Source organism: Callospermophilus lateralis, chromosome 4, assembly GCF_048772815.1.
Source record: "Callospermophilus lateralis isolate mCalLat2 chromosome 4, mCalLat2.hap1, whole genome shotgun sequence".
NCBI lineage: Eukaryota > Metazoa > Chordata > Mammalia > Rodentia > Sciuridae > Callospermophilus > Callospermophilus lateralis.
The window spans coordinates 5067540-5092445 of record NC_135308.1 but is presented as its reverse complement, the minus strand read 5'-3'; the positions used below and the strand labels follow the sequence as shown (position 1 = coordinate 5092445).

Below are 24906 nucleotides of genomic sequence, written 5' to 3'. Positions count from 1 at the left end.
GAGAGAGAACCTACGAAGCACAGCTATTTTGCACAATGCCTGGGAACTTCCACCCGGAAGCTTCGCTAGCTGGTTCTTGCTATTCGTTCTGCACATTTTTGCTACTGGTGCCGGGATTCCCGGTGTGCTTACTCGTTACTGCCTGTGAGTTGTGGTCTCCTTGAGAAGTTGACTATTCTGAGAGCCCTGGTGAAGGTGCACCCCTTCAGAGAGGATTCTCCTTAGCATCCACCATGGCTGGGGTGGGTGAGGGTTGATATCCCCAGCCCCCAACCCCCTTAGAAAAATTCACTGTGGCTTGAGGTCTTTCCCACCCACCCGCCTTGTGCAGTAAGAAGAGCGAGCTCAGAGTTACGTCCTCAGGGGTGGCGTCCTGCTCTCAGGGCACGCTTCCTCAGTCTCCTGAAGAGGGGATGGGAGGTTTGTTGCTCTCCACCAGAGGCTCAGCTGGGTCCTCTGGAAGCAGAGGTCACCAGGTGCTCCCACTCTCTCGGGTCCTAGTCTTGTCTTCCGTCCAGCCCACTGAGGCCTCTGGTGTGAGCCACATCTGACTGATATTCCACGGGGTTCCTTGGGCTCTTACGTCTGGGCCGGGCATTTTCTTACGGTCTTTACATTTTGTTGATACTTTAAAACTCAGTGATAGAGAGGCCCTGGGTTCAAGTCCCACTGTGTGTGTAATGAGAAACAAAAACCAACAAAACAAAAAAGTCCCGAAGCTCTCATGCCTAGCATTTCCAGTTGTTTAGTGGGAGCTCATTCCCAATATCAAACCTATCCCATCCCTGGAGTCCCCACAACCAGTCAGTGCAGAAGGCACGCCATTGACCCTCTTAATTATTTGGAGCCCTATGTCCCTGCTCAGGCCACTGTGATGCTTGACCTGCATTACCACGGCCGCTTGTCCTGGGGCGCCTCACCTCCTTCTTCGCCACACCCCTTTGGATCTACCCAGAGCAGACGGGGAGCTCTCTGCTTCAGACTCAGGGGCTTTGCGTTCACTCTGACACCGTCCCATTTCCACGCAGATCTGTGGAGCTAGTTCTGGACGGTGGCTGCAGGCCTACCCTTCCCCTCCCTTCCCTCAGTTGTGGCCTGCCCCAGGTGCTGACACCCGGCATTCTCTACTGTACAAGCAGGTTTGTAGCCTGGAGTGTCATTTCTCTCCGCTTGGGTTGTACTGGGGAAGGGGGTTTGAATAAGCAAGCCATTTGATCTGAAATAACCACAGTATTCTCACAATCCCTCGGTCCTCACCTGCCTTCAGGGCCTTCTCTGGACACTGGCGGTGTGTGAAGGAGCACTTCACCCAGCACTGTCCACACATGGGATCGTCTGCCTGCCTAGTCAGCCCGAGGACTTCCTGCGAGCAGGGCCAGGTCTCCAGGTCCACTCCTTGAAGACTGACAGTACAGTCCTCTACTGTTCCTGCTGCCACAATGGCACGGAGGGCCTGGTTTGGGCAGTTACCCTATCTCAGAGCACCCAGAAACAGCTTCTGACTCCATATCTATTCTGAACAAACACTTAAAAATGTTTCTTCACTGTGTGCACGCCTGTTCACTGTGTGTTTTTCTACCTTCTGTATGTACTGTGCTGCTCTGCATTAAAATGAAAATAAAAGCACCCCAGATTGTATAGTGGTTGCAATTGACTTATGTCCTAAATTAAGAGTCATTCCTATTAACGCCTTCAACAACAAATTTTCCGGTCACTTGGTATGAGTCCAGCAGGGGGAGCAGGTGAGCATCACAACTGTATTTTCCAGCGGGTACCTGCTGTAATCAAGCAAGAATTTTTGATATATACATAAAAAAGGTCATTGCAGGGCATCAGGATTTTTGGGGAAAGCACATAATTTCTTGTCCTGGAAATATTCTACTAGTATATGGCCTTTAAAAAACAATGCTGATTTTTTTTTTCTTGAGGGAAACAGGTGTCAGGAACTTGGTACCTTGACACTGCTATAAACGTCCGTCCTCTCTACAGTCTTTGTACAATTTACTTCCTTTTATTTTCTCTTCTGTGTCAGTCAGTCTTTGACTTCAGGCTCTTTCCGGGAAAGGGGACACTCTGGGAAGTATGGTCTGTCACTAGCAGGGCAGCAGGCAAGATGCCTACGACAAGGTTTTGGGAGAAGAGCCCTCTGCCCTCTTCTCCTCCCAGGAGCAGGAGCGGGTCTCTAGGCTGCTGGGGAAGCCAAGCCGTCACTGGACCAAGTGAGGAGAGAGTGACAGGGATGACTGTCACACGCTGAATGCAAATATCATGCACACAGCTGTAACTCTGATATTACATGATATTATTATGTAATGATATTACATATCATTACATGATATTACAGCATGCATGATATTACAGCTCTGGTATCATTTCTCAAGAACTCCTTGTTGTGTGTGACCCACAATCAGGTGCAGGTTCCCACAGGGAGGCTGTTCCTACCAGGCCGGCCAGATGGATGGGCACCCCAAAAGGAGGTCACGTGCTGTTTTTACCTCTCTGACATAAGCAATCTTACTTGTGTTAACCTTTAGGCAGGAGAGTTAATGTATCTTACTGTAAATAGCACACATGGCATTTTTATTTCTCTTTTAAAAAGTGTTTCTCAATAATTGAGACAAAATTTTATAAATTTAGATTAAACAAAGATTAATTCAGATGGCATTAAGCTACTTTCAAATGAAAATTCATTCTGTAAGGAGTAATGGTTGTGACAAAGAGGCTGGACACACATTTTTTCAGAAGTCACAAAAGCTGAATTTTCTACAACTCTGTTGATTTGCATTCAGAAACATTTAATGTAAAACTATAGCTATTAAACTCACTTCAAAAATCTCAAAGAAAATATGTCAGTCACAGGAAAGATCCTACTTGACTGAACTTAGGTCATGGGTAAAACAGTAATCGCTGACATCAATGGACTGAGAAGAATGTTTAGTATTTCTTTCTAGGGAGAAAACAGGAACCAAATTATTGGCAAAAATACTGTCAGGCTAATGCACTCATCCATTGTTTGAGAATTTCACCCACTGCCTTTGTAAATCTGTGACTTGTATCTTGACCTTTTTGGCATTTGTTTTTTTGATGAGAAGATAAAATATTCCATAAAAATATTAGGATGAAAACATTTAAAAATCAAACAGTATTTTGAGATAACTTTATATAACAGGATAATTATATAAACTAAAATATCCCTAAAAATTCAAGGAATTTGTGGTGCAATCTTACAAAAATAGTTATTTGGATATTTCCCAAGTTTTTAGAAAATAAAAAGTTCTTCCTTTCAAAGCCCATAAGGTTACACAGCACACACAGTGTGGCCCTAAGATAGGAGAGTGCTTTAGCAGATGCTAGGCTGGTTTACGCCTGTGCAAACTGTGAAAGATTTGAGACTCTTTTAAGTTTATTTTAAAAAAAAATCTTCCTATCTAAATGTCATTTGGACATGGTTTCACAGCAAGCCCTGAGGACTTGGAATGAATGAGCACTCGGCACCTTTTCAGTTTAATCCAAACAAGAACGCAGGGCACCTGGAGCCCCAGGGCATGGATTCTCATGCCATCTGCCCTCTTCTTCTCCCAGTGTGCTGACAACTGGGGTCCATGTCCAATGACTCAGTGGCAGTGAGGGGGGTAACCGCGCTTGAGTCAGGGTCCTTCAGCTGCGGAGGTCTCCAGCTATCTGTGAGGGGACACGCTGCTGATGTGGGGACAGCTGTTTCCTGGCAAAGGAAGTGGCTCAACACATGGGGCAGAAGCTCTTCCCCTCCTCTGCCAGGCAGAGAGCGACTCATGCAAGCGCACATTCCCTCCCGACTCACAAAGGTGGCTCTATGCATGATGAACTGCACACCAAATATCCAAACATACTGGGACAGCTACTTTGTGTCAACCCCTCCCCCCACATATACCTACATATATTTAATTGCAACGAGAACAGGAAATTGTGCTAAGCTAAGCACTGCACTTCATTTGGGAAACTGCTTCTGTTCTAAAAGGCTCCTCAAGTCCTCCAGCTGTCAACATAGGATGAAGTCAAAAAGGCAAGGCAGAAAAGAACTGTAAAACCAGAAAAATCAAAGTATGGATGGGAAATGTGTATAAAGCTGAACTGGTAGATTCAGACAGCACACCAAGTTCCAGGGGTCTGTCCTTGGCTAACCACTAATTCTTTGCTTCTGGATGGTCATGGGTCTAGATGGTCATGGGTCTGCCATACTGACACACACTTGGTGAGTGTCCACACAAGACCCCACAGCTCCGACTCAGGTGACCAAAGGCCACAGAAGACGCTGGAAGTGATATGGGGATGCATGTTTGGGCTGCAGAGAGGACAGTCAGTACTAAGTGGTGCGTTTTGATTTGATCCTGCAGGCTGGGCTTTTCCATGTTGAAATCAGAGGGAAAATCATTGCTTTAAGTTCTCCTGAGATTCATCACCATTAAGGTACAGAAAGGCCCAGCCAGAGACGCACTTGACTGGTGGAGTCTCTCTGCGCCTCACGCACCTCGCCTTCCTCCCCTGTTACAAAAGCTGCCCGTGTGTTCCCAGAGCTTTCCTTGTCTTCCTGTGGGCAGTAATGTCAAGGGGCTTTCCTGTGGTGCTCGTCTCGCACTCAGCCTTGGGGCGCTGCAGCTCCCAGGCTTCCCTTCAGTCCAGCATGATGAGCAGCCCCAGGGAGCAGAACCCGGCGCCGCACCTGCGTTCCTGCACGTGGCTGTGGACTTTAGTTCAACATGTGCCCAAACGGAACAGCCAGGGAGGCACACAAAGGGATGGCCATGCTGGGGCTGCCTTTAGGAAGAAGGCTAGAGTGGACCTCACCCTCTCCTGTGCTGTCAGCTATGGACGCCTCCCCGGTTCTCATTCCTTATTGCCCTCAACTCAGGGGGAGGGAACAGTGAAAATAACTTCTGACAACAGTTTTATGTTCGGTGAGCTTCCTGATGGTTTCTCCTGCATGCTGAAGGCTAAGCTGCATATGTAAACATGTTGACTTTGTTTTGCCAATTTATTATAGAGGCCAGGGGTAGGACGGAGAGATGGCCAAGCTGTCTCTCAGCTGCCTTCCAGTGGTAGCATGCCAGGCGCCTGAGAGTCCCGAGTGTGCCCATCTGTCTGCGAAATAGAGCGTCCCAGTTTCATATTTTAGGGTAATTCAGCACCGATAGTTCCTCATATACCAACATGGCCCTTTCCAAAAGTTAAGATCATGCGGGGCCAAGTACGCCGTGCCAATCACCACGCTGGGGTCCTGCTGGTGGCGATGACATGAGGAGAGTGGACTCTGTGTGGGTGAGGGTGAGGACAAGGGGCTGGCTCAGGACAGGAGGGGCTGTCCAGCCCTGTGGGAACCACTGTGCTCCAGGTCAGGGGCCAGTGGCCTGCATGGACGTAGGAGCCCTTTCCTGTACTTGCTAACAGGGCAGGGCTCTGGCAAAGCACAGTGTGTGAGCCTTGTCAGCAGGAAGGCAGCGGCAGCCCAGGCCCAGGCCAGGTGGGGGCCCACTTCCACCTGGTGGTCAGCACCCTACCTGGCTGAGTCCTGGAAGTACGCTGGCTCCCTGGGTGTCAGCAGAGGCCACGTGGGCATGCTCACAAGTCGTTACTTGTCATCTGTGGCTCAGGGGGCTGCTACCACTTTGTGCTGACTGGACGTTGCCTTTCTTGTTTGGTTTCCTGCTTCCAGTGACACCATTCAAATGGAACAAGACATTTGAGGGAGCCACACACTGCTCTGGGTGCCTCAGGGCCTTGAAGGGCTGTGGCCACTCTGACTCCAGGATCCAGAGAGTGGCGGGTCGATGCCTGCATCAACCTTGCTCCTGGGTGGCCAGAGGCTGCAGCCTGCAGGAGATCCTTGGCCAAATGGGATGAAGTAAAGCAAAGCGGCCAGTTGTGAGGTTCTGGGTAAAGCTGACCTCTTTCTTTCATGGGAGTATGTAATTGAGTCTTTTTGGTGCCATCAAACAGCTTAATGAGAACTTGAGAGAGTTCTACAGAGGATAGATGGAGCCTCTGAAGTTACAGCTGATAATGTATAATTCAGGGAGAAGACAGACATCATTAAGAAAGCAAACAGCATCGCCACAGCTGTCCAGCAGAACTGTTAGAGGGGAAAAAGAGGCTGGGCAGGTGGCTTTGGGAAGCCAGGAAACGTCCCTCGTTTCACATCTTCATCTGCCTTCGGCTGCTCTGCCAGCAAGTCACTCAAGAGTCCAGCAGGAGTGGACAGTGCAGAGGACCACGCGAGGCCTCCTTCAGAGTGTGCAGAGATGTGGACTGAAGCCAGCGCCACCCCGGGGCTGTGGAGAGCAGTGCCAGCAGCCTCCGCTGGGGCATCTCCTAAGCAACTGGAGCAGGTGCCTCTATGGCCCCCAGATGGAAGGTGACCTGGACCCTCGCCGCCCCTGCCTTCCTGCGGGTACTTCTGCGGGCCCTCCTCGGCACGTAGGTGTGGCCCCTCGCTCCCCTGACGCAGTGTCTCTGGGCTCCTGCTGTGGCCTGGCACATGAGCCCTGCCCGTCTGCTCCCTGGCCTCCCCTTCCGGCACTTCCTCCTCCCGCTGTTCCTCCCACCCGGCCTCAACGTGGCACTCTCTCAGGGCCTTTCTAAGCCCCCTCCCCTGGCCCGTCTCACACTCCTGTCCTGTCTGAAGCCACGAGCAGGGCATCAGAGGGCTCTGCACTGAGCAGTGGCCCTAGAGGTCCCTCCCAGCCCCCAGTGGACATCCTGGGCTCCAACTCACAGGTCGGCAAACTACAGCCCATAGCAGATTTTGTCTGTGAGCTAAGAATAATCTTCACATTCTTAAATGGTTGGAAAAAAATCCAGAGAAGAGTATTTCACGAAGGTGAAAATCACATGAAATCCAACTTTGGAATAAAGCTGGACTGTCCCCACTGCTCTTACTAAGTTCTGGCTAGTGGCTGCTTTGGGACTCGAGCCGAGAGCTGGTGACAGATGGGACAGCTAACACAGCCTAAAAATCTACTATCTGACCCTTCACAGAAATGGGTGTCAACTCCTGGTCTAACCAGAGCTTCCCCTCCATCTCCAGTTCTAGTAATTTCTATTTAGGAATCTACAAAGAGCAGTTCCTTCCACGCTCTGGTCCTGGGGGCCTGGATCAGGACTGTGTGCACACTGACACCTGCAGGCCAGCTGTCCCCAGGAGCCTGTCACCTCCCTCCTGTCTGCACTCAGGTCTCGCTCCTTTGAGGCACCAGGAGCTTCTCAGGTGAGAAGCTCAGAGGTGTGAGCATCCAGCCCCTGCCCTGGCAGCGCGTCTCACACAAACCTGGTGGATAGGCAGCACTTGGGGACCCCATCTGCCTGGGAGACACACGTGCAATTTAATACTTCGCAATATGCTTCTTCAAACAGGCAAAAAATGTAGAAGAAAAAAATGTCTGTGCTGTGCTACTGCTTCACACTGAATCAGAGAATAATAGTTACAGGGTTTGAAGGTAGAAGAACTGATTCCCATTTCCTAACAGTGCCTAGAAGGAAAGGAAACGAATACTCCTAAATGACGTGTACTACTGCCTGTCACCTTAGCCTGGAAGGCTTTACGGGAGAGTGGCCTCTATTTCACAGGTAGGGAAACTGAGGCTGGGAGGGGTTGAGCATTTGCGGAGGTACCTCGGCTCCCAGGCTTGTCTGAACACAAGGCACCTCCCTTGAGGGCTTGCTGTCTGGAGGGGTGACCTTCTCTGGTTTGGTCCTTTCGTGGGGACTATGCACCTGGATCTTGGTGAACTCAAACTCTTTCTTCTACCAACACAAATTCTGAACACAAATTCTGGCCTTTCTGAGCTTGAGAATGTTGGTAGTCTGGTGCCAAGGAAGCCCTCCTCAAAAGACCTGAGGCCAAGATCTAGGGATGGCCTGACCACAGTATGCTGCTCACGTGAGAGAGCACCTGAGACACTGACAGAGACCTCTAACTTACAGGGATGAGAAAGTCACAGATGCTGACCACCGTGTGGTAACCAGTCACAGACACAGGAAAGGCTGAAGTTTTGGCAAGAGCATGGTGGAAAACTGACTTTTTACCCCCTGTCCAAGCTCATAGACCTAATGAATTCTGGCCACGGACCTCAGAATCAAAACCCCTGTTCTAAAGGTAAGAGCGAAGTTGGTCCAGTAATAGGATGGATTTTTTTTCAGGGTCTCCTGGAAACAGATCTCAGGAAAACGAAATTCACTGTATAAATTCCAGATTCACCTATGAATTAAAATCATAATTCTTCATTGCTCTGAAAGCTGACCTTGGTAATACAGACTGACCCTCAGCTATCACAGCTAGACGAGCTCTGCTACTTTCCCACTCAACTGGGAAATAAGTCCAGAACACTGAGATACAAACGGTCTCGAGCAAGGCTTGGAGACGTTGCCTGTGTACCCCAGTCTGGGAGCCAGCACTCTGCCCATCTTCAAGGACGGGGTTTCAGCTCCAAAGGAAGCAACACACAGGGGGTGCAGAGCTGTGGAACCGAGCAGACTGTCTGGGAATTGGTTGGAGCTGCTGCTGCGTTTACAGATAAGGACATTAGAACTCAATTCAAAAGGAGACATGATTGGTTGGAGTCCAACCACCGTGTGAGACCAATTTAATTGATAATGCTATGAGATAATGAGATCTGGGAAGGTCTTGCTGTAAGAAAGTGTGAGGCTAGGTGCTTGTCTTAGCACACTTTTAAATTCTGATTTTCAATTGCAACTTCATACTCAGCAGTTAATCAGACCAGTATATTTTAAGTTTACTTTGAATACTTATGTGAATATTTTGTTTAAAAGAATAAATGTCAAGGCTCCCAAACTGATCTTTCTAACTGGAGTTAACAATGTCAAGCTAGTTTAAAATAAAAACTTTTCATAACTTAGCGAACAGTTCCAAAATTGAGCCGTAACAAGGAGACCGTTTCCCTCTGGAAAGGCAGTTTAAAGGAGCCAAATGTCTTCCTCTTTATTTGTAATAACAAAAATAAACTGAAGTCCTGACATATTTGTAGTATTTTTATTCCTAAAGGAAAAAACAGGAACTTTCATTGTACTTTAAAATTAAAGTTACTACCTCAGATACTCTGCCAGCTGAGCTCGGAGAAGTGAGCATCGTATCATAGGACAGCCCCACTTCTCTCGAGGAAATGCTCAATCAGGGTGGTGCCTCCGCGGGCCCAGGGGTCCCACAGCTGGTCAGCGTTCCGTCCCGAGGGCTTCTGCAGCCTGCGGTCCTGGTTGGACAGCGAGCATTACGCTCTGATTTTTCCTGCTGCCTGGCTAGTGACCCCCTACAGGAAGATAACGGGGAGCCAGGAGGGCGGAGCCGCTTGCTGCACATGTCTGGCTGCTCTTATCAACTTATCATATAAGGAAAGGAAAGTGATTGATTCGGATAGTGACACTGTAGAATCAGGGAAAGAGAAACAAAGAGACATGAGAGCTGCTCTCTGAAGCCGGCACAGCCCTCTCGAGCGAGCAAGACTGCTCTGCCCACTGCGATCTGACAGTTTACTGCGTGCCCCGAGAGAAGTCAGCCCTGAAACCAAGCCTGCCGCTGGAAGGGAGGGACAGGCAGGCTGTCACTGAGGGACTCGGCCATGCAGCACAGCCCTGCCTTTTAGACGGCAGCTCAGAGCTCTGGACTCCCATGCGTCTGGAAGTCTGCTGAACTGGTGGTTTACTACCCAAAGCAAGAGAATGTGGCAGATTGTTTTCTTTACTCTGGGCTGTGATCTCGTCTTGGCGGCAGCCTACAACAGCTTTCGGAAGGGTGTGGACAGCACTGGCAGAAAGCAGTACCAGGTCCAGCACGGGCCCTGCAGCTACACCTTCTTGCTGCCGGAGACGGACAGCTGCCGCTCTTCCTCCAGCCCCTACGTGTCCAATGCCGTGCAGAGGGACGCACCCCTGGACTACGACGACTCCGTGCACAGGCTGCAGGTGCTGGAGAACATCATGGAGAACAACACTCAGTGGCTGATGAAGGTAGGCAAATTGGGCTCCCTAAGCTTCGGGAGCTCTCGGGGCCAGAGCTTTGGCGAGATGGTGACTAGCACCCTGAACAAAGGACCATCTCTCTTGTCCTGTGCCCGGTAGAGGCGGGGGTAACGTGCCACAGGGCAGAAAGCGAAAGGGGTTACTTGAAAAGTGTGCTAGGACCCGTGTGGACGGACGGTTTCTGGGGCTGGGAGCCTCCTAGAGTGGCAGCGGAAGTGCACTTCCCTGCAGACGCTGCAGGCTCTTCTGTCTGAGCAGCTGGAGCTCCCTGACACCCATTACCAGGACCTACTCAGCGGGTGGCAGGCATGTGAGGGAGGCTGTGAGCTTGCAGCCCGGGGTCAGGAAAACGTGAGAATCATGTTAATGACTGATATGTAGCGGATGGACTCAAGTGCTTTACCAATTTCCTGAGTTTCTTTATGAAAATAGATTGTGACTCCTGCTAAATGAGAGGAAATTCAATAAAGCAGACCTCGGTTTCCCAGAATCTCAGGGCTCGACCACTGCAGGCTTGTCCTCTGACACAAGGCACAGTGGCCCTGTTCAGTTCCACTGCGGGCTCTGGGAGCTTCCCCACGTGGGACCTGTATGGGACGGGGTGACAGCCTGTTCTTCGGTGGCAGGGCTCCACCGCTTCACAGCCTTTTCTCAGAGCACGCGACCAAAATAAGATCCTGAAAGCTGTTTTTCTTTCACAAACGATCGTTTTCATATGAAACCCCAAGTGACCCTGGAATTTTCTTTATGCGAACCATATGTATTCCAAAGGAAGTTTAAACAAAACATGTAAATAGTAGGTTAACGGTTAGACATTATAAAGATGACATTGCCTGGCAACGCGGACGCGGGAGAGGGTCATCATTTAAAGTCACATAAAAGCTTCTCAAAGTCGGTGGACTTCCTGGACACTTCCTCCCAGAAGAGGGAGATTATCTTGTCTTCCATTTCAGCACGGGCTCTGTGCTCTGGCACCCTGTTTGAATCTCTGAGTGGGTGTGGGATCCTAATCTGTGTTTCTCATTAACTCCCCTACCTTCAGAGAGGAAGCCACTGACTCATGGCTCAGGCCAGGAGTCCAAATGAATGAATGTGCCCAGCCCCACTGCTATTGTGACAGAGGGGCTGTTCAATTGGAGAACAGAGACAACAGATGCAGAAAGGCTCCTCAGATAAAGACCTCAGCAGGGTCTGCTCCTGGGTGAATTCTCTGGTTTCTCTCCTTCTTTAAGATCACTGTGTGTGCTCTTTTTAAATCTTGTAAAACTCATCATGTGCAAATGATGACACTAAACATTGACGTATGCAGTAGCACAGTTCTCAACTTTGGAAGGCAAACTGGATCCTCGATGTCTGCTGACCTATATTTCTTTGAATATGGCATGCTCACATTTAGTGACCTCCCACATCTACCATGGCCGGGTTAATTGTGCAGAGAGCCCCAGAGCAGGGTAGGGGAGACACATGGAGCTAGTAAACACTGTAACCTGCCTGACCAGCAAGCTACCTGCTAAAATAAACAGTCACCAAATATAAAGAGAACGTTTTGTCAAATGCAGGACGACTCAATCGTATTGGCTTGGTTAGGCCCAGGACGGTGTACCTGTGACCCTCTGAGAAGGTGCAGGCGTTTTTAAGGGCAAACCAGCCCCTTCTCTCAGGCCTTGGAGACTCTGTTGAGACAGAACAGGAGGCAGACTCTAGCAGGTGACCAACATCTCGTCCTTCCAGGGTGGATTAGTAAGAGTGTGCGCAGCAGTGCACGGGAATTTCCAAAGCCCTTGTTAGCTAGCCAGTGAGGTGCCAAGAGGGGCCTGCAGTTCCTCTTTTCCTAGGCTCTGCACCTGCTCCTGGGGCCTTCCCTGGGCGACCGGCACCTGAGGCAATTTGGCCCCCACTCCCTGGTTTACAGGCTCCCAGCTTGGGAAGGAAAGGGAAAAACAAACACAAAACCTGCTTGGGATGGCTCAATGTAAACTCTCTGCTTGTTTTTCTCCCTATGTTTTGGCACCTGTAATAATAAGCACTCTTTTCTGTCAAGGAGAAAAATAAGGTCCGAGGGAAATGATTGATAAGCCCCTAATTAAAGGACCCACCTCACACCTATTTATAGATTCACACTGAAAGAAAAAGCACAACCCCGAACATTTCATTGTTTCATATATTTTCTTTGGGGCTGTTTATTTTTTTATGGTCCCATATTTCCTTTCTTTCCTTGATAAACACTAAAAATAAGAGGCGTACACACACACTCAGGAAAAAAAAATAAGCCACCAGAAAATCTTTATACATTTAATAGTTTAAAAACCTGCTAGGAAGGAAAATGAGACCAAGTTTCTGGTTAGTTTTAAGGCCACTGAGTAGCACTTCAGCTTCTGAGTGGGGAGCAGGCCCAGGAGCCAGGACAGACAGCCCCCGGGCTGCCCAGCACGCCCAGGCAGAGGAGTGTCCAGCTGCAGGAGAGCCGGGAGCATGAATGGGAGGCAAGGGAGGGAGGCCCTTGCTCATGCTCAAGGGCAAGATAAATTCACCACAGTCCACCCAGCAGTCCCATTGCCCGGCCAGGTCCACAGGAGTCTGGCTTCCCCTGCAACTCTTCTGAACCTCTGTCCCAGTGATAGTAAACACAGTTCATAAAAAACCTCACAGATACCTTAGCAAAACACATTGTAGTTGGCTAGGGGACCAAATGTATTTTTTTTTTTTTTCCGATAAGAGGAAATGTGAAAAGGAAATAAACAACTATTTCACGCTGATGAATGCCTTATATTTCATAAACAACTGCAAGCCCCACAATCATTTTAAAACAGAATGATTTGAAAAATAAAGCTAATGACTATTAAACTGATGTAAACATTTCCTTTGCTATATAAGTTCTACTTCTTTTAAACAACATTAAGTGCAGGAGCTGTAAACTTGAATCACAATCTTTTTTTTTTTTTCTTTAAAAGTCATAATGTGGGCTGGGGTTGTGGCTTGGTGGTAGAGTGCTTGCCTAGCATGTGTGAGGCAGTGGGTTCAATTCTCTCTCTCTCTCTCTCTCTCTCTTTTTTTTTTTTTTTGTGGTGCTGGGGATTGAACCCAGGGCTTTGTGCATGTGAGGCAAGTACTCTACCAATTGAGCTATATCCCCAGCCACATGGGTTCAATTCTTAGCGCCATATAAAGAACTAAAATAAAGCTCCATTGACTTAAAAATATATTTTTTAAAAAAAGTTTTTTGATTTGTACTCTTTTAATAGATATGAGAGCTACTGCTCAGGGGCAGGGCAGGTACAAATGCGTCATTGCCACCAGGGGGAGAAGTAAGGACAAGGGGCTCACAGAGGAATTCAGCCCTGCAGCCCCAGCCACCTGTAGAGAGGAGGGTGGTGTTCCATCAAGTGGGGTGTGAAACATTCCTTAGCTGTACATTCAAAAACCAGGACCAGCTCCCCCCCCCCCAAAAAAAAAGATCAAAAACGGAGCTGGGTTTATGAAGGGAAAGACAGCCCATCACAGCCACAGCCAGGGCCTGCTGCAGTGCAGAGGGAAAACTCTGTCCTGGTCTTCAGCTCCATCCCGAGCTGGGAAATGTGACTGTTTTCAGTATTACAAGCAAATTTTATGCATTCACGAGCCGATCAAACCTGCTATTCAAGATTGTAGGGAAAACAACTGTCATTATAGTAATCATACACCAATATGATAGTAGGGGTGAAGAGAAAAGGGTTTCACGGTGGCTGGGAAAAGAAGCTATATTTCAGTGTGACAAGGAAAAGTACAGTTGTTGACTACATATCTTACCCACGTGCACATCCACTGCCTGAAATGCAGAAGGTGCCTTCTCTACATAACTGGAAGATAGAATAAATGTTTACTACATACAGTTTTACCCTCTGCTTATTAAACAAGGTTGTCTGACATTGGATCAATTACTTAGGCATCATTCTGGGGTAGAAGAATTGCCCAGAGTCTAGAACTAAGAAATGGATGTCCCTAATCTCTTTCTGCTCCACGTGGCCTTAAGACGGAAGTCTGCTGCCCTCAGTCAATGTGGTGCTTCTAGGCTGACAGGGGCTGCAACCAGAAGTTCACCTGGGCACTGGTTACTGCACTTGGAAGCTGACAAGGGTACTGGCCTTGCCAGTGGTCATGCACTCAGGCTGACCACAGGGCTTACTCCAACCCATAGTAAACTGAAATCTTGTATATCTGTAATTAAAAAAAAAAAACACTTCAAACCAATCCCACCACCATATTGATATTTGAAAAAATATGAGAATGAGCTGATCAAACCCACTATGAGCTAAAAAAAAAAAACAAAAAAAAAGTTAAACTATGAAAACGGTAGAAAGTAGAAGTAGATTCTTTTTACCCTGATCTTTGGTCCCTTCCTTTGAGATCAGCACTCAGAGATTGTGCCAGCCGTTTACTGTGACTGGAAATTGTATGGTTTTCCTCTTCTTAAAACACACACAATGGCATCATACCATGATCAGGATCTCTGTGGCTCTTAAGTGACCTCAAGAGAGGTGGAAGAAATATTTTATTTAGGGAAAAAAGCAAAAATCAGAAGATGGAGGTAAAGGAGTCAGGAGGGGGGCAGCCACCTGTGACATGATCAAACAAACCGCAGAGGAGGGAAGGAAGGGGGACTCCTGTCCTTATGCATCTGCCCAAGGAATGACAGCAGGACCTGGTGGCTCTGCGGACTTCCTGAGATGAGAGCAAGAGGGGCAGGCTGTCTGCAGAGCAGGTGTTCAGAGTTTGCAGAAAACGTGACTTTGTGGCGATGGCTCCTCAGCAGGCACACCCCCTGCCCATGCATGTTTCCTGTGTCCCTTCACATGCCGGACCTTGACCCAGGCTTCACTGGGCACCCGTAGTCTGGTTAACAGGGCCCTCTCTTTCTCTGTCATTACTGGACCAGGAGGATTCCCTCCTGCTTGCTAGAATTCGGACATAAAGACAGTTGCTCAACATCCTGGCCACACAGTCATCACCGAGTCACCGTGGCTGTGGTGCTGGGACTGGGCTGCCAATAGCAAGCAGTGGCACTGCCTCTAATCAAAGCACCCGTCACGCCCAGACACCCCTGCAACAGGTCCGGGACCCCACACGGGCACGTTCTCAGCCGCCCTCGCACATGGCACGGTCAGACCCAGGCCCTGCGTGATTTTGCAACCCTGTGCGGGTCATCAGGGGAGGAAAACAAACACGGGGAAGCACGCGGGCCCTCCTGGGGGCAAGTGGCAACTGCCGTGGGTGGGGGGACATAGCGGCCTTCAGAGGAGTGGGAGTGGATGTGGACCTGTGCAGAGGCACGACACTGCCGAGCTTGTGACGCAAGTGAGCGAACGCCCCAGACCCCATCCCTCCTGGGGTGTTTCTGCTTAGGGAAAGGAGCCTCGAAAGTCCACTTATTTGTTTAAGAAATATTTACTGAGGGCCTCTGCGTGTCCAGGCAGTGTTTACTCTAGGTGCCTGGGGTAAGTCAAGGGGGAAGAAAGTGCCCGGGACCCCTGCCTAGTAGAGACGTTGGCTCACGCACTGTCCTCAGAACATGCTGTGTGGCAGGAGGTAGGCCCTGCCCAGAAGGGAGGAGAGGGAGACGGCAGCCCATGGAGCGAGGGGGAGGGCGATGCTGACCCTTTGGTCCCTGCACTGAAGCCTCTTTTATGAAAGGAAAACCAACTGGAACTAATTCCAAGTGGCCATTTTTCCTGATGACCCAAGTAATATATGGCTATTGTAGAAAACCGAGTTTATAAAAAATGCACAAAGCAGATATTTCATCTAATTCTACCATTCTGAAGTAACTACTCTTACTATTCGACGTGTCCACGAATGCCTATACATAAGTGCCTTAGAACATGCTGCATATACTACAGTGCTCAGCACAGCTATCCCTATCCAACAACTTGTAAGCGAAAGTAAAAAAGCGAGCCAGAGAGGTTGAGCGGCTTGGCCGACAACCCAGTCCGCAGGGGAGGGGATGCCCACCACGGGCAACCCCTGTCTTTGCACAAGCAGGGTTCCAGGTGGCCTTCGCACTCTCAGCATCTGAGGCTGCTCAGTGCACAGTGCTGCTCTCCCAGGCGGATGGGTAAGACAGATCATGGCCCCACGTGAGGACACTGCGGAAGCCGTGGCTGGGAAGACAGAGGCTGGGGGTGTCTCCTTCATACAGTGATGACCAGAAAGTCTGCCTTGTGGTTTGGGAGAGTAGACAAATCACCAGAGGACAGCCGAGAGAGCACAGGTGGACATTCTCAGAAAGCGTGCACCTCATCTCAGCCCTTTCTGGGAGTCCACAGAGTGGGGAATCCCAGATTTCAACGTGATCCTGAGAGCCAGGCCAGCAACACTGTGGTGCTGAGTGCTGTGTGGCCTCCCTTCCCCGTGTGACTGTGGAAGCCACTGGAAGCTCTCCCCATCCAGCATCCTACAGGGCCACGCTCCACAGACGGTCTTAACATCTAAAACGAAAAAGCGATGCCCAGGGGAAGGGCCGGGTGGAAGTGCAGAAGCAAAGAGCAATTCATGGAGGTGCTTTAGAACAAACCTCCCCACAGGACACCAGGACTAGGTGGCTGTCCTCTGAAAAGGAGGGAAGGAACACTGGCCTCCCCACTGCCGTGGGGTATGCCAGCCCACTGTCTTTGAATTAATGTTTTAATTAAATATTTCCCCACAAAGTCACCTTTCTTTCATGTCCCAATCCCAGCTTGCACCAGGTGACAAAAGACGTGAAACCTATTAAAAATCTCCCGAGATGCAGAGATGCAGATCTAATCCTGTTACCAGCTCCACTCCTTCCACCAGTAAAACCATTATCCTTTTGGTTCAAGGAGAACTGATTAAAGCCTCCGAGGCCCCTCCCAGCCCAGAGGGCTCCTCTGAGGGTAATTACTTTGCTCCAGAATGAGCCCGGCTCTCCTTCTGAGAAAACCCTCACGCTCTGCAAATTAACTCTGGAATCAGCTGATAGTGCTATAAAGTATGGAGTCCATATCCGGAATTTAGAAAGTGAACAGTGAAAACAAATTTAAAACACACAGTACGAACACAGCCTGTCATTTTTGAATATACAATTTTACAATTTTCATGGAAAGCAGAGATGTTTTAAAGGGCAGCGCTGCTAAGATCAGAGGTGTGGGAAATGGGTTGCTGATGGTGCTGAGGAAGCCTCAGGAGGAAAGGGTGACTGTCTAGGTGCTGAGTGTCCGGCGCCTCTCCAGCCTTCGGAAGAGAATGCCGTTCACCATGAGCAGGAGGTGAGCGCCAGTCTCCCCAGTTCTCCATTTGCTCCCACTCCTCTGAGCAACAGGTAGCACTCCTGGTCCTGGGGTACACCGTCCCCGCATGCGGTCTGGCCAGGCGGTGGGTCTGGGGTAAGAGCCACCACCTGCGTGTCCTGAGGATTCCTGGGTGTTCCTGGGCACAGGCTTACACCTTAATTCACCATTCAGTGCGTCTCTCAGAATTTGCTATAAACTATAAAAGGGAAAACACTGCCACAAAAACGGTCTCTGCTGCACACATGACGAGGGGGTTGCCTTCCTCCTGGGACCGGCTGGATCGTCCCTGCCAGGCACAGGCCGACATTAGTCATGCGCTGGAATAGAGCTGGGCAGCCGCCCACCGAGGCCTTGGAGACCACCAATGAAGAGAGAAGGAAGAACGGTCACTCCAAGATGTTGCAGGGGCCTGGCCGAGCCAGCCTCTGGAAGGCCAGACTGCAGCCGGGGTGAAGTCCCCTCCTGCTGGGTGTGTGCACTGGCACTCTGAGCTCTGCCCTGCACTTGCCCTGCCGGCAACCACTGACTCTCTTCTTCTTCTTCGTTAGTGTTTCCCAGAATGTCACGCACGCCTGAAACCATGTAGCCAAGGGTCTTTCAGACTGGGCGCTTTCACTTAGCTAATGTTTAGTTAATTAATTTTTAGAACTATTGATTGAACCCAGGGCGCTTTACCACTAAGCCACACTCCCAGCCCTATTTATTTATTTTTTATTTTGAGGCAGTGTCTAAGTTGCTGAGACTGACCTCAACCTTGTGATCCTCCGGGCTCAGCCTCCTGAGTGCTGGGATTCCAGCACCTGGCATAAATGATTGTTTTAAAAGCCAGAGTAACCTACAGTATTTGTTTAGTGACCCCTTATCTTAACTAACCTAACTGGCTCATTCCACCATGATGCGTCTTCAGGAACAGAATGGTTTTCTTGCTCATGCCCTGACCTTGTCGGATGGCTGGAGTTTCCAGCAATACGGTGGGTGCCCAAGCATGCAGGGAACTGGGGAACTATAAGATGCTACAGACTGCAGGGGCTATAATTAACTTCAATAACAATGTCTGAAACACGCTCCTGTCCCTCTACTCGCTGTTACCAGGTTAGAGGCCTGGCTTCTGCACCCTGGAATCATACACTGCGGCAGCTATGCCCCGTGCAGAAGGAATTCCCTGGCCACAGAGAACAGGGCCACTGCAAGTGTGCGTGAAATGTCTTTATTCTGCATACCACCTGACAGAAGGGCTCTTTGGAAGCACCACTCTCTAAAACTGCACACCAGATGGCACTTGCTCTGACCAGCCCGGCCTGGGCCTCAGGGCCTTACACTAAAGTGACCATACCCTGCTGTCAAAGGACTTGTATCACCCAGGGTTTCAGGAGTGGCCTGCAATGCTGGTCTCTGCATGTTCTGTTTTCTAGAAGGCAGGAACTCAGTTAAAGGCAACCCCAAGCTGCCTACCAGTCAGGGCATGAGCAAGAAAACCATTGTGTTCCTGAAGATGTACCATGGTGGTCTGAGCCAGTTAGGTTAGTTAAGATAAGGGGTCACTAAACAAGCAGGCATTTAGGGGCAAAGCAGTCTATCTGCACCCTGGGTAGAAAAGATGGAGGATTCCTAAGAGGTGCCTCTTCCTCTGATTTTCTCTGGGCTAAAAGCATTTTCTTTGCCATTGGATTTCTGGAATCGACAGATAATATCAATTCTTGGTTATCTACTGGACAATTATAAACATCAGTCTGAAGATAACTGCAGGACTGAGTTTCACTAGACTATTTAGTGTTTGGAATCTTGAAAAATGTTTAGATAACAGATGCAGCTTTAAACTTTCCTGAACAAAACTGGGCTTCTTAATGGGGAATCGTTGTTGCAAAAACGTTGCTAGAGAACACATTATGTTCTGCTGTGAACCATCGCAGTCCCACCACAAGCTGGTTATCTCTGCTTTATACTGGGAATATTAGCGGTTTGTGAAATTCTTTATTGTATTTAACTACCAATGAGTAGACGCTTCAGTCTTTCTTTAAAACAAACAGAGGCTGGGGTTGTGGCTCAGCGGTAGAGTGCTCACCTAGCACATGCAAGGCACTGGGTTCTTTCCTCAGTACCACATAAATAAAATAAAGGTTTTGTGTCCAACTACAACTAAAGAAAAAAAAACCCAAAATATTTAAAAAACAAAACAAACAAACAAATCTTGTGTAACTTTAACAGAACAGCTGTTAACAGGAATTCATAACAAGGATAGTTTTAAAAACGTGTACAGTGAAATGTTCTTAAAGAGCACAGATGGTTGGGATTAAAATACCAGGACACTCATGAGCAGTCAAAACACTGTCCCCTCAAAGGACAACTGGCCATTGTGTGATGTGAGATTGTCCATATTTCTGAATCCATGCTTGTTTTTCCCTTTAGTAGGACAGTTTTTTAGCAGTCATTCGCTTGTCACATGCTGAGCCTGCTGCTAGCTACAAAAGACGCTCCGCTGCGACATGCAGAATGGACAGTGGGCATGCTGCCCGCCCCTGCCCTCTTCACCCCTCCCCCACTCCCATTATCAAGCAAGCAGCTCCCTGGTGAAAACATTTGATGGACAAAGGTACCCTCCTCCCTGGCACTCCATGCACTTGCTCTCCCAGGAGGTCCGGCTTTAAGTCAGCAGTGAGGTCAGCAGGCAGGGGGCTGGGCCTGGAGGTGACATTCTCACCTCCTCTGAAGCAGGATGGCTTGTGGCTCCTCATTGGAGGCCTGCACTACCCCCTGTTCACTGAAGTCCCAGGGGTTCTTGCAAAAAAGAGTCTGTTCATCATGGCTGAAGTCACCAGAGACCAACAAAGGCCCCTCCCTGTGTGACCCACGGTGTCGCAGCGACCCTGGAGCGTGGTGATGGCAGGTGGCATTGGTCAGGCACCCACAGTGTGGCTGCCTTTTCTGTTGGAGGGCAGACGCTGTCTCCTCCCTTCACAGATGATGAAACTCAGCACAGGAGGTGGAAAGGATGGCCGGCCAAACAAGGAAGAAGTCTCTGCGTTTCAGGGCTTCTCAGGAGAAAGTGGGTTTTAAAAGACTCCAATAAGGAATTCGCATGTCTCAGGAGGGTCAGGAGAGAGAACAGGCCTCGCCTGCTTCCCAGGTCCTGCAGGTGTATTCTGCACACGCTGTCACCTGCAAGGCAGGTCTGTCACACCCACACATGCTGTCACGTGCACGACAGGTGTCACTGTGCGTAAACAAGGTGGGGAGACCACTCCTGGCAGGTTTCACCATCTCCCCGCTTCATCCCGAGGAAGTCTGAAGAAGTGCTGGGACATTCAGTGACCCGCTGGGCCCAGGGGTGGCTGACAGAAACTTAAACCCTGGGTAATGGCAGGCTCCACTCCCCTCCAGCTGGGCTCTTTCACTCTGGACCCAACCCTGGAGCGAGAAGCAGAGCCCTAGGTCCCCATGGAAGAGAGCTGCCCTCCCCCTCCAGGACAGGACACGCCCTGCAGCAAAGTGACAGGCGGTTAGCTCTGAGATGGCCGCCCTGGGAGGTTTTCAGAGACTGGAGGGCTTCACACAGTAGTAAGTTAGCTGGAGGAACAGAGGGAGGACAGGAGCCTAAGCATCCCTGCTCCCCACGCTCGCCGTGGGAGGCCACACCTGGCCTCCCTGTGGACACGCTCTGCCCTCCACTGCCTTGAACTCTGTGCTACTGCGCGAAACACAGCACATTCTTTTGAGAGATACGCCACACAGAGCAAAATTTACCCATCCCAAGCACACAACACGACGAATGACCACCCAGCTCAGGACACATAGCAGAGCATGTCCAGCACCACCATGGCTCCCAGCCCCTCCACCCCACCGTGTCCCTCCTCCACCGCTAGCCCTTCCTCTGCCCTCTACCACCCACCATAGGTTAATGAACCTCAGTTCTGAATTTCATGTAATTGGAGCAAAACACCCCATATTCCTTTTGGCCTGTTTGATTATTTCTGCGGTTCGTCCATGCTCTTGTGCATAGTGCTCTTTTCTGTTTCTGTTTGACTGAGTACAACACGATTCACACAGCCGTGTAGTACTGTAGACAGGCACGTTCTTTTAGGGAAGCCCATACCTGGCTATCTCTGAGTTGGCCACTCCAGGGATCGTTGTCCTGTTGTCTTTGGGTTGACTTGAAGCTTCCTTGAGTGAGGGGCTAAGTTCACCTTCCAACGAAACCTAGTCTTCAGAAAACATGCAGCGGAGGTGTCTTGGTGCCATTCCTGAGGTGCCCAGGAAGAGCTCTTCAGGAGCAGAGCACTTCAGTGACTTCGAGTGTTGGATAAACACGGTCAGTTCCCCTCAGGTTGCAGGGCAGAGTTAACGGGACGTTAAAGAAAGCGAACAGCGTCGACATTCAATGGAACAGGAAGACAGGGTAAGAGGGGAGCCCAGGCGTCCAGCAGCGGCTCCCTCCGCCTGGAGATGTCACCTCTCCCTCAGCACCTTCCTCTCCAGCACATCAGAGGGCTCATGACCACGACGTCCAGGTTAGAGCCTGTGTCTATGAGCACCAGGATTCTTCTTTATTTCAACTCATTCTACACAGGAGCATGCTTCAACGTGTGTGGCTTCTGGTCAGCAGTACGAATGTCCACGAGGTGTACTTTCCCTATGGCTCACAGCAGCTCCTTTCTCAAAGTTGGCCCCCAGATCTTGCTTCCTGGAAGTTACCGGAACCACGGAAGCACACAGCAAAGGTGCCAAGAAACCCCAAGAGCTGCCCTCTGAAGGTGGCCCAGGTGGAGCTCCCGGCCGCTGGAGAACATGGTGGACATGAGGATTCAAATCCTGCCCTCACTGCTGTTTTGAGGAATTTCCCAGGCTAGCATGGATTATGGCCCCCAAGGCACTCAAGCTGCAGGGGCTAATGGTTGAGGGGTCCAGGGACCCGTGAGACGCCTGGACAGGGATGTAGGAAAGGCCTCTGGGGCAGAACCTGCACTTAGGTTCTAACTTTGGCCTCCTGAAGTCAAAGTGCCCCAGAAGCCACCCCAGCAGAGGCCAAGATTCCACGGGAAGCAAATACCCATAATTTGGATCCCAGTGAGCGGCCAAACTCCAGTGTGGGTCCTTCTGCCAGGGGCTCAATAAAGATTCAGGGCCACACAGTTTAACCTGGCACTTGGACCACTTTAATTTGGAACTAAATTTCTACAGCTGAGGAAAGCTTTCAAGAATTCAGTACCACCGATAAAGCTGAACCGGCTTGTCGGAGTCAAGACCCAATTACAGAAGTGACCACAGTGAGTTTTGGTTTAAAAATGGGGGCAAGATGACTCATTCTGATTGAAACCAACCAACAAACCTAACAATAGGAGAACCTCTGCTACGGCTGTCTTCCTGGGCTCACCCTCATTCCCATGAATGAGTCAGTCAGGGTGGGTATCCAGTGACTGGTGTCCCTGGAGCGCGGAGAAGCACCCGTTTATGGGACTACAGGGGGCCCCAGAGGCGGCAGCAGATTGGGCCAGCCCTTCTGTGGGGCCCCCTCACCTCCCTGACAAATAGAGAAATAGCTCTCGAAAGGGTTTTTCCCTTTTCAGTTGTGGGTAAAAATTCAAGCATGCAGAAGAAAACTCGGTTCTGAATGGCATGCTTTTTATAACTCGTGGCGGTGGGGGAAAGAGGAATTTTCCACTAGCTTCCACTGGAATAGGCCCGCATGCAAAGCCAGCAGGCTGGGGAGGGGGCAGGCCTCCAGAACTGAGCTAATTATGGGAAAATGATTCCAGGCCCTTGTACTTATACCACAAGCATCTGGAGAATCACATTGAACATTTACTTCCCAAATTTCTGCGGTGTTCAAGTCAATTTGGCTTTTCTGTATAACTTGATGTTATAAAACTGGTTCATCTGAGAGGAGGGTTAGCATGCAGACTGTAAATCACAAGCAGAAGTGGACCTCAATACTTTGCAAGATGGGCACATATTCTGTACTTCCTCCCTGCTCCAAATGCACCAGCCTGGGGGCAACCGCAGAGTTCCCTAGATAGAGCACATGCACGAGGCTCCTAGAGTGCTTCTAGTGGAGTAGACCCCCCCCTTACAAACCCCACCTGCCCCAAAGAGAATGAGTCAACCCATCTGTTTTCCTTAGTGATTTCAGAAGCTAGGGAAATACCGAAGTGCACATCTTAATGAAGGTCTTACACAATTTAATAGTTCTTCTTCATTTTCTAGTCTTCCAATAAATATACAAACCATAAACACTACAATTAAAGACAGTATCTTGACTGGGGACAAGGACGGAAGGGAGAGTGGGCTGAGCTTCCTTTCTACCAAATGCCAGGTTTACGGTGTTCTCAAACCTTCTGAGCTCCCAGCACCCTGAACATCTATCTCATAGCACCTCTAGGCCAAAAGTGCCTAACAATTGCATTTGCTAAGAAGTCAGGTTCAAATGACTTAAATGTTCAGTAGCTATCTGGAAATAGGTGTACACATAATTAGAAAGGAAAATGTGATACTGTTTCTTAAGTAATCCCAGTAACTTGGGAAATGGAACAGACTTGCATATAGGTTTCTCAACAAACTTTGGAATCAGAGTTGAGACCTCCCTCCCTGCACCCTCCCACCTTTATTTTATTTATTTATTTTATTTATTTTTATTTTACATGGTGCTGAGGATCAAACCCAGCTCCTTGCACGTGCTAGGTGAGCACTCTATCGCTGAGCCCCAGCGCCCTCCCTCCTGCTTTCAACTCTATGATTTTCCTGTAGTGCTCGCTCTTTGCAACACCAACCGCGGGAAACCCAGCTTTTCAGGAGGTAAAATACAACAGTATAACTGTGAGCTGTTGTGCTCCCACTTCTCCCAGTGCTGACGGCTGCTGGGCATTGGTTTCTTCTGAACATCTAAGCGGTCAGCTTGCTGCAGGGACCTAGGGTGCCTCTGTACACAGCCTGGGAGCTGTGCTAATTTGTTTCACTAATTTTCAAGCTAACCTAGCAGAGTAAGCACCTACAGGCTGGTTGCTTTTTTGTTTGTTTTCTGAGAGAAACAAAGTTAAACAATGTAAAGCCAGTAGCTCCCATGGACTGAGTTAGGATTCGTTCCTAGCTGTTTAATTCCCACACCTGTGCTGCAATAAGGCCTCTATGACAGACTCCAAGACCACAGAAGTAACTTCCTCCCTAGCCAGACGCAACATGAAGAAAGCAATTTTATTCAGGTTTTTATACTGTTGCTCAAAAGTAAGAAATGCTGGCATGGAAGGACCTCAAAATAGAACTGAATTCCATTGATGCATGTATTTTGCGTTTCTCAGAGTAACTCTGCACTGGTTCTGCTCCGTGCTGGGAAGAACGATATTCAGAGCACTCGAAGCCACTGCACTCCAACAAAATGCGAAACATGACTCAGACATTTATTTATTTATTATATATTTTTAGACTAATGGGAACTGCATGAATTCTTTCTTGGGCTTCCAAGAGCACATACCTTTTTATGCTTGAACCGGAAAGAATCATGTTTCAGAACATTAAATTACTAATTTACCTAACTGGATACTTTTAACCTTCCTTAGGGAGATGCAATGGTATAATCCACATTCTCTGCAGACAAGGACTTTAAAATGACTTTTCCAAAGTTCACGTTTTT

The 24906-nt window shown here is 49.2% G+C and overlaps 2 protein-coding genes across 3 annotated transcripts in view; one reads left to right on the top strand and one right to left on the bottom strand.

The window, feature by feature from the left end:
- Positions 1-24906, bottom strand: part of Mcph1 (microcephalin 1) — a 190520-nt gene that overhangs the window by 46403 nt on the left and 119211 nt on the right. The gene's annotated exons all lie outside the window — the stretch shown is intronic.
- Angpt2 (angiopoietin 2) overlaps positions 9363-24906 on the top strand; it is a 51065-nt gene continuing 35521 nt past the window's right edge. Inside the window, exon 1 of the mRNA XM_076853500.2 lies at positions 9363-9993. Within this exon, the coding sequence (XP_076709615.1) occupies positions 9706-9993 (288 nt within the window). The 5' untranslated portion in view covers positions 9363-9705. The remainder of the gene's footprint in view (positions 9994-24906) is intronic.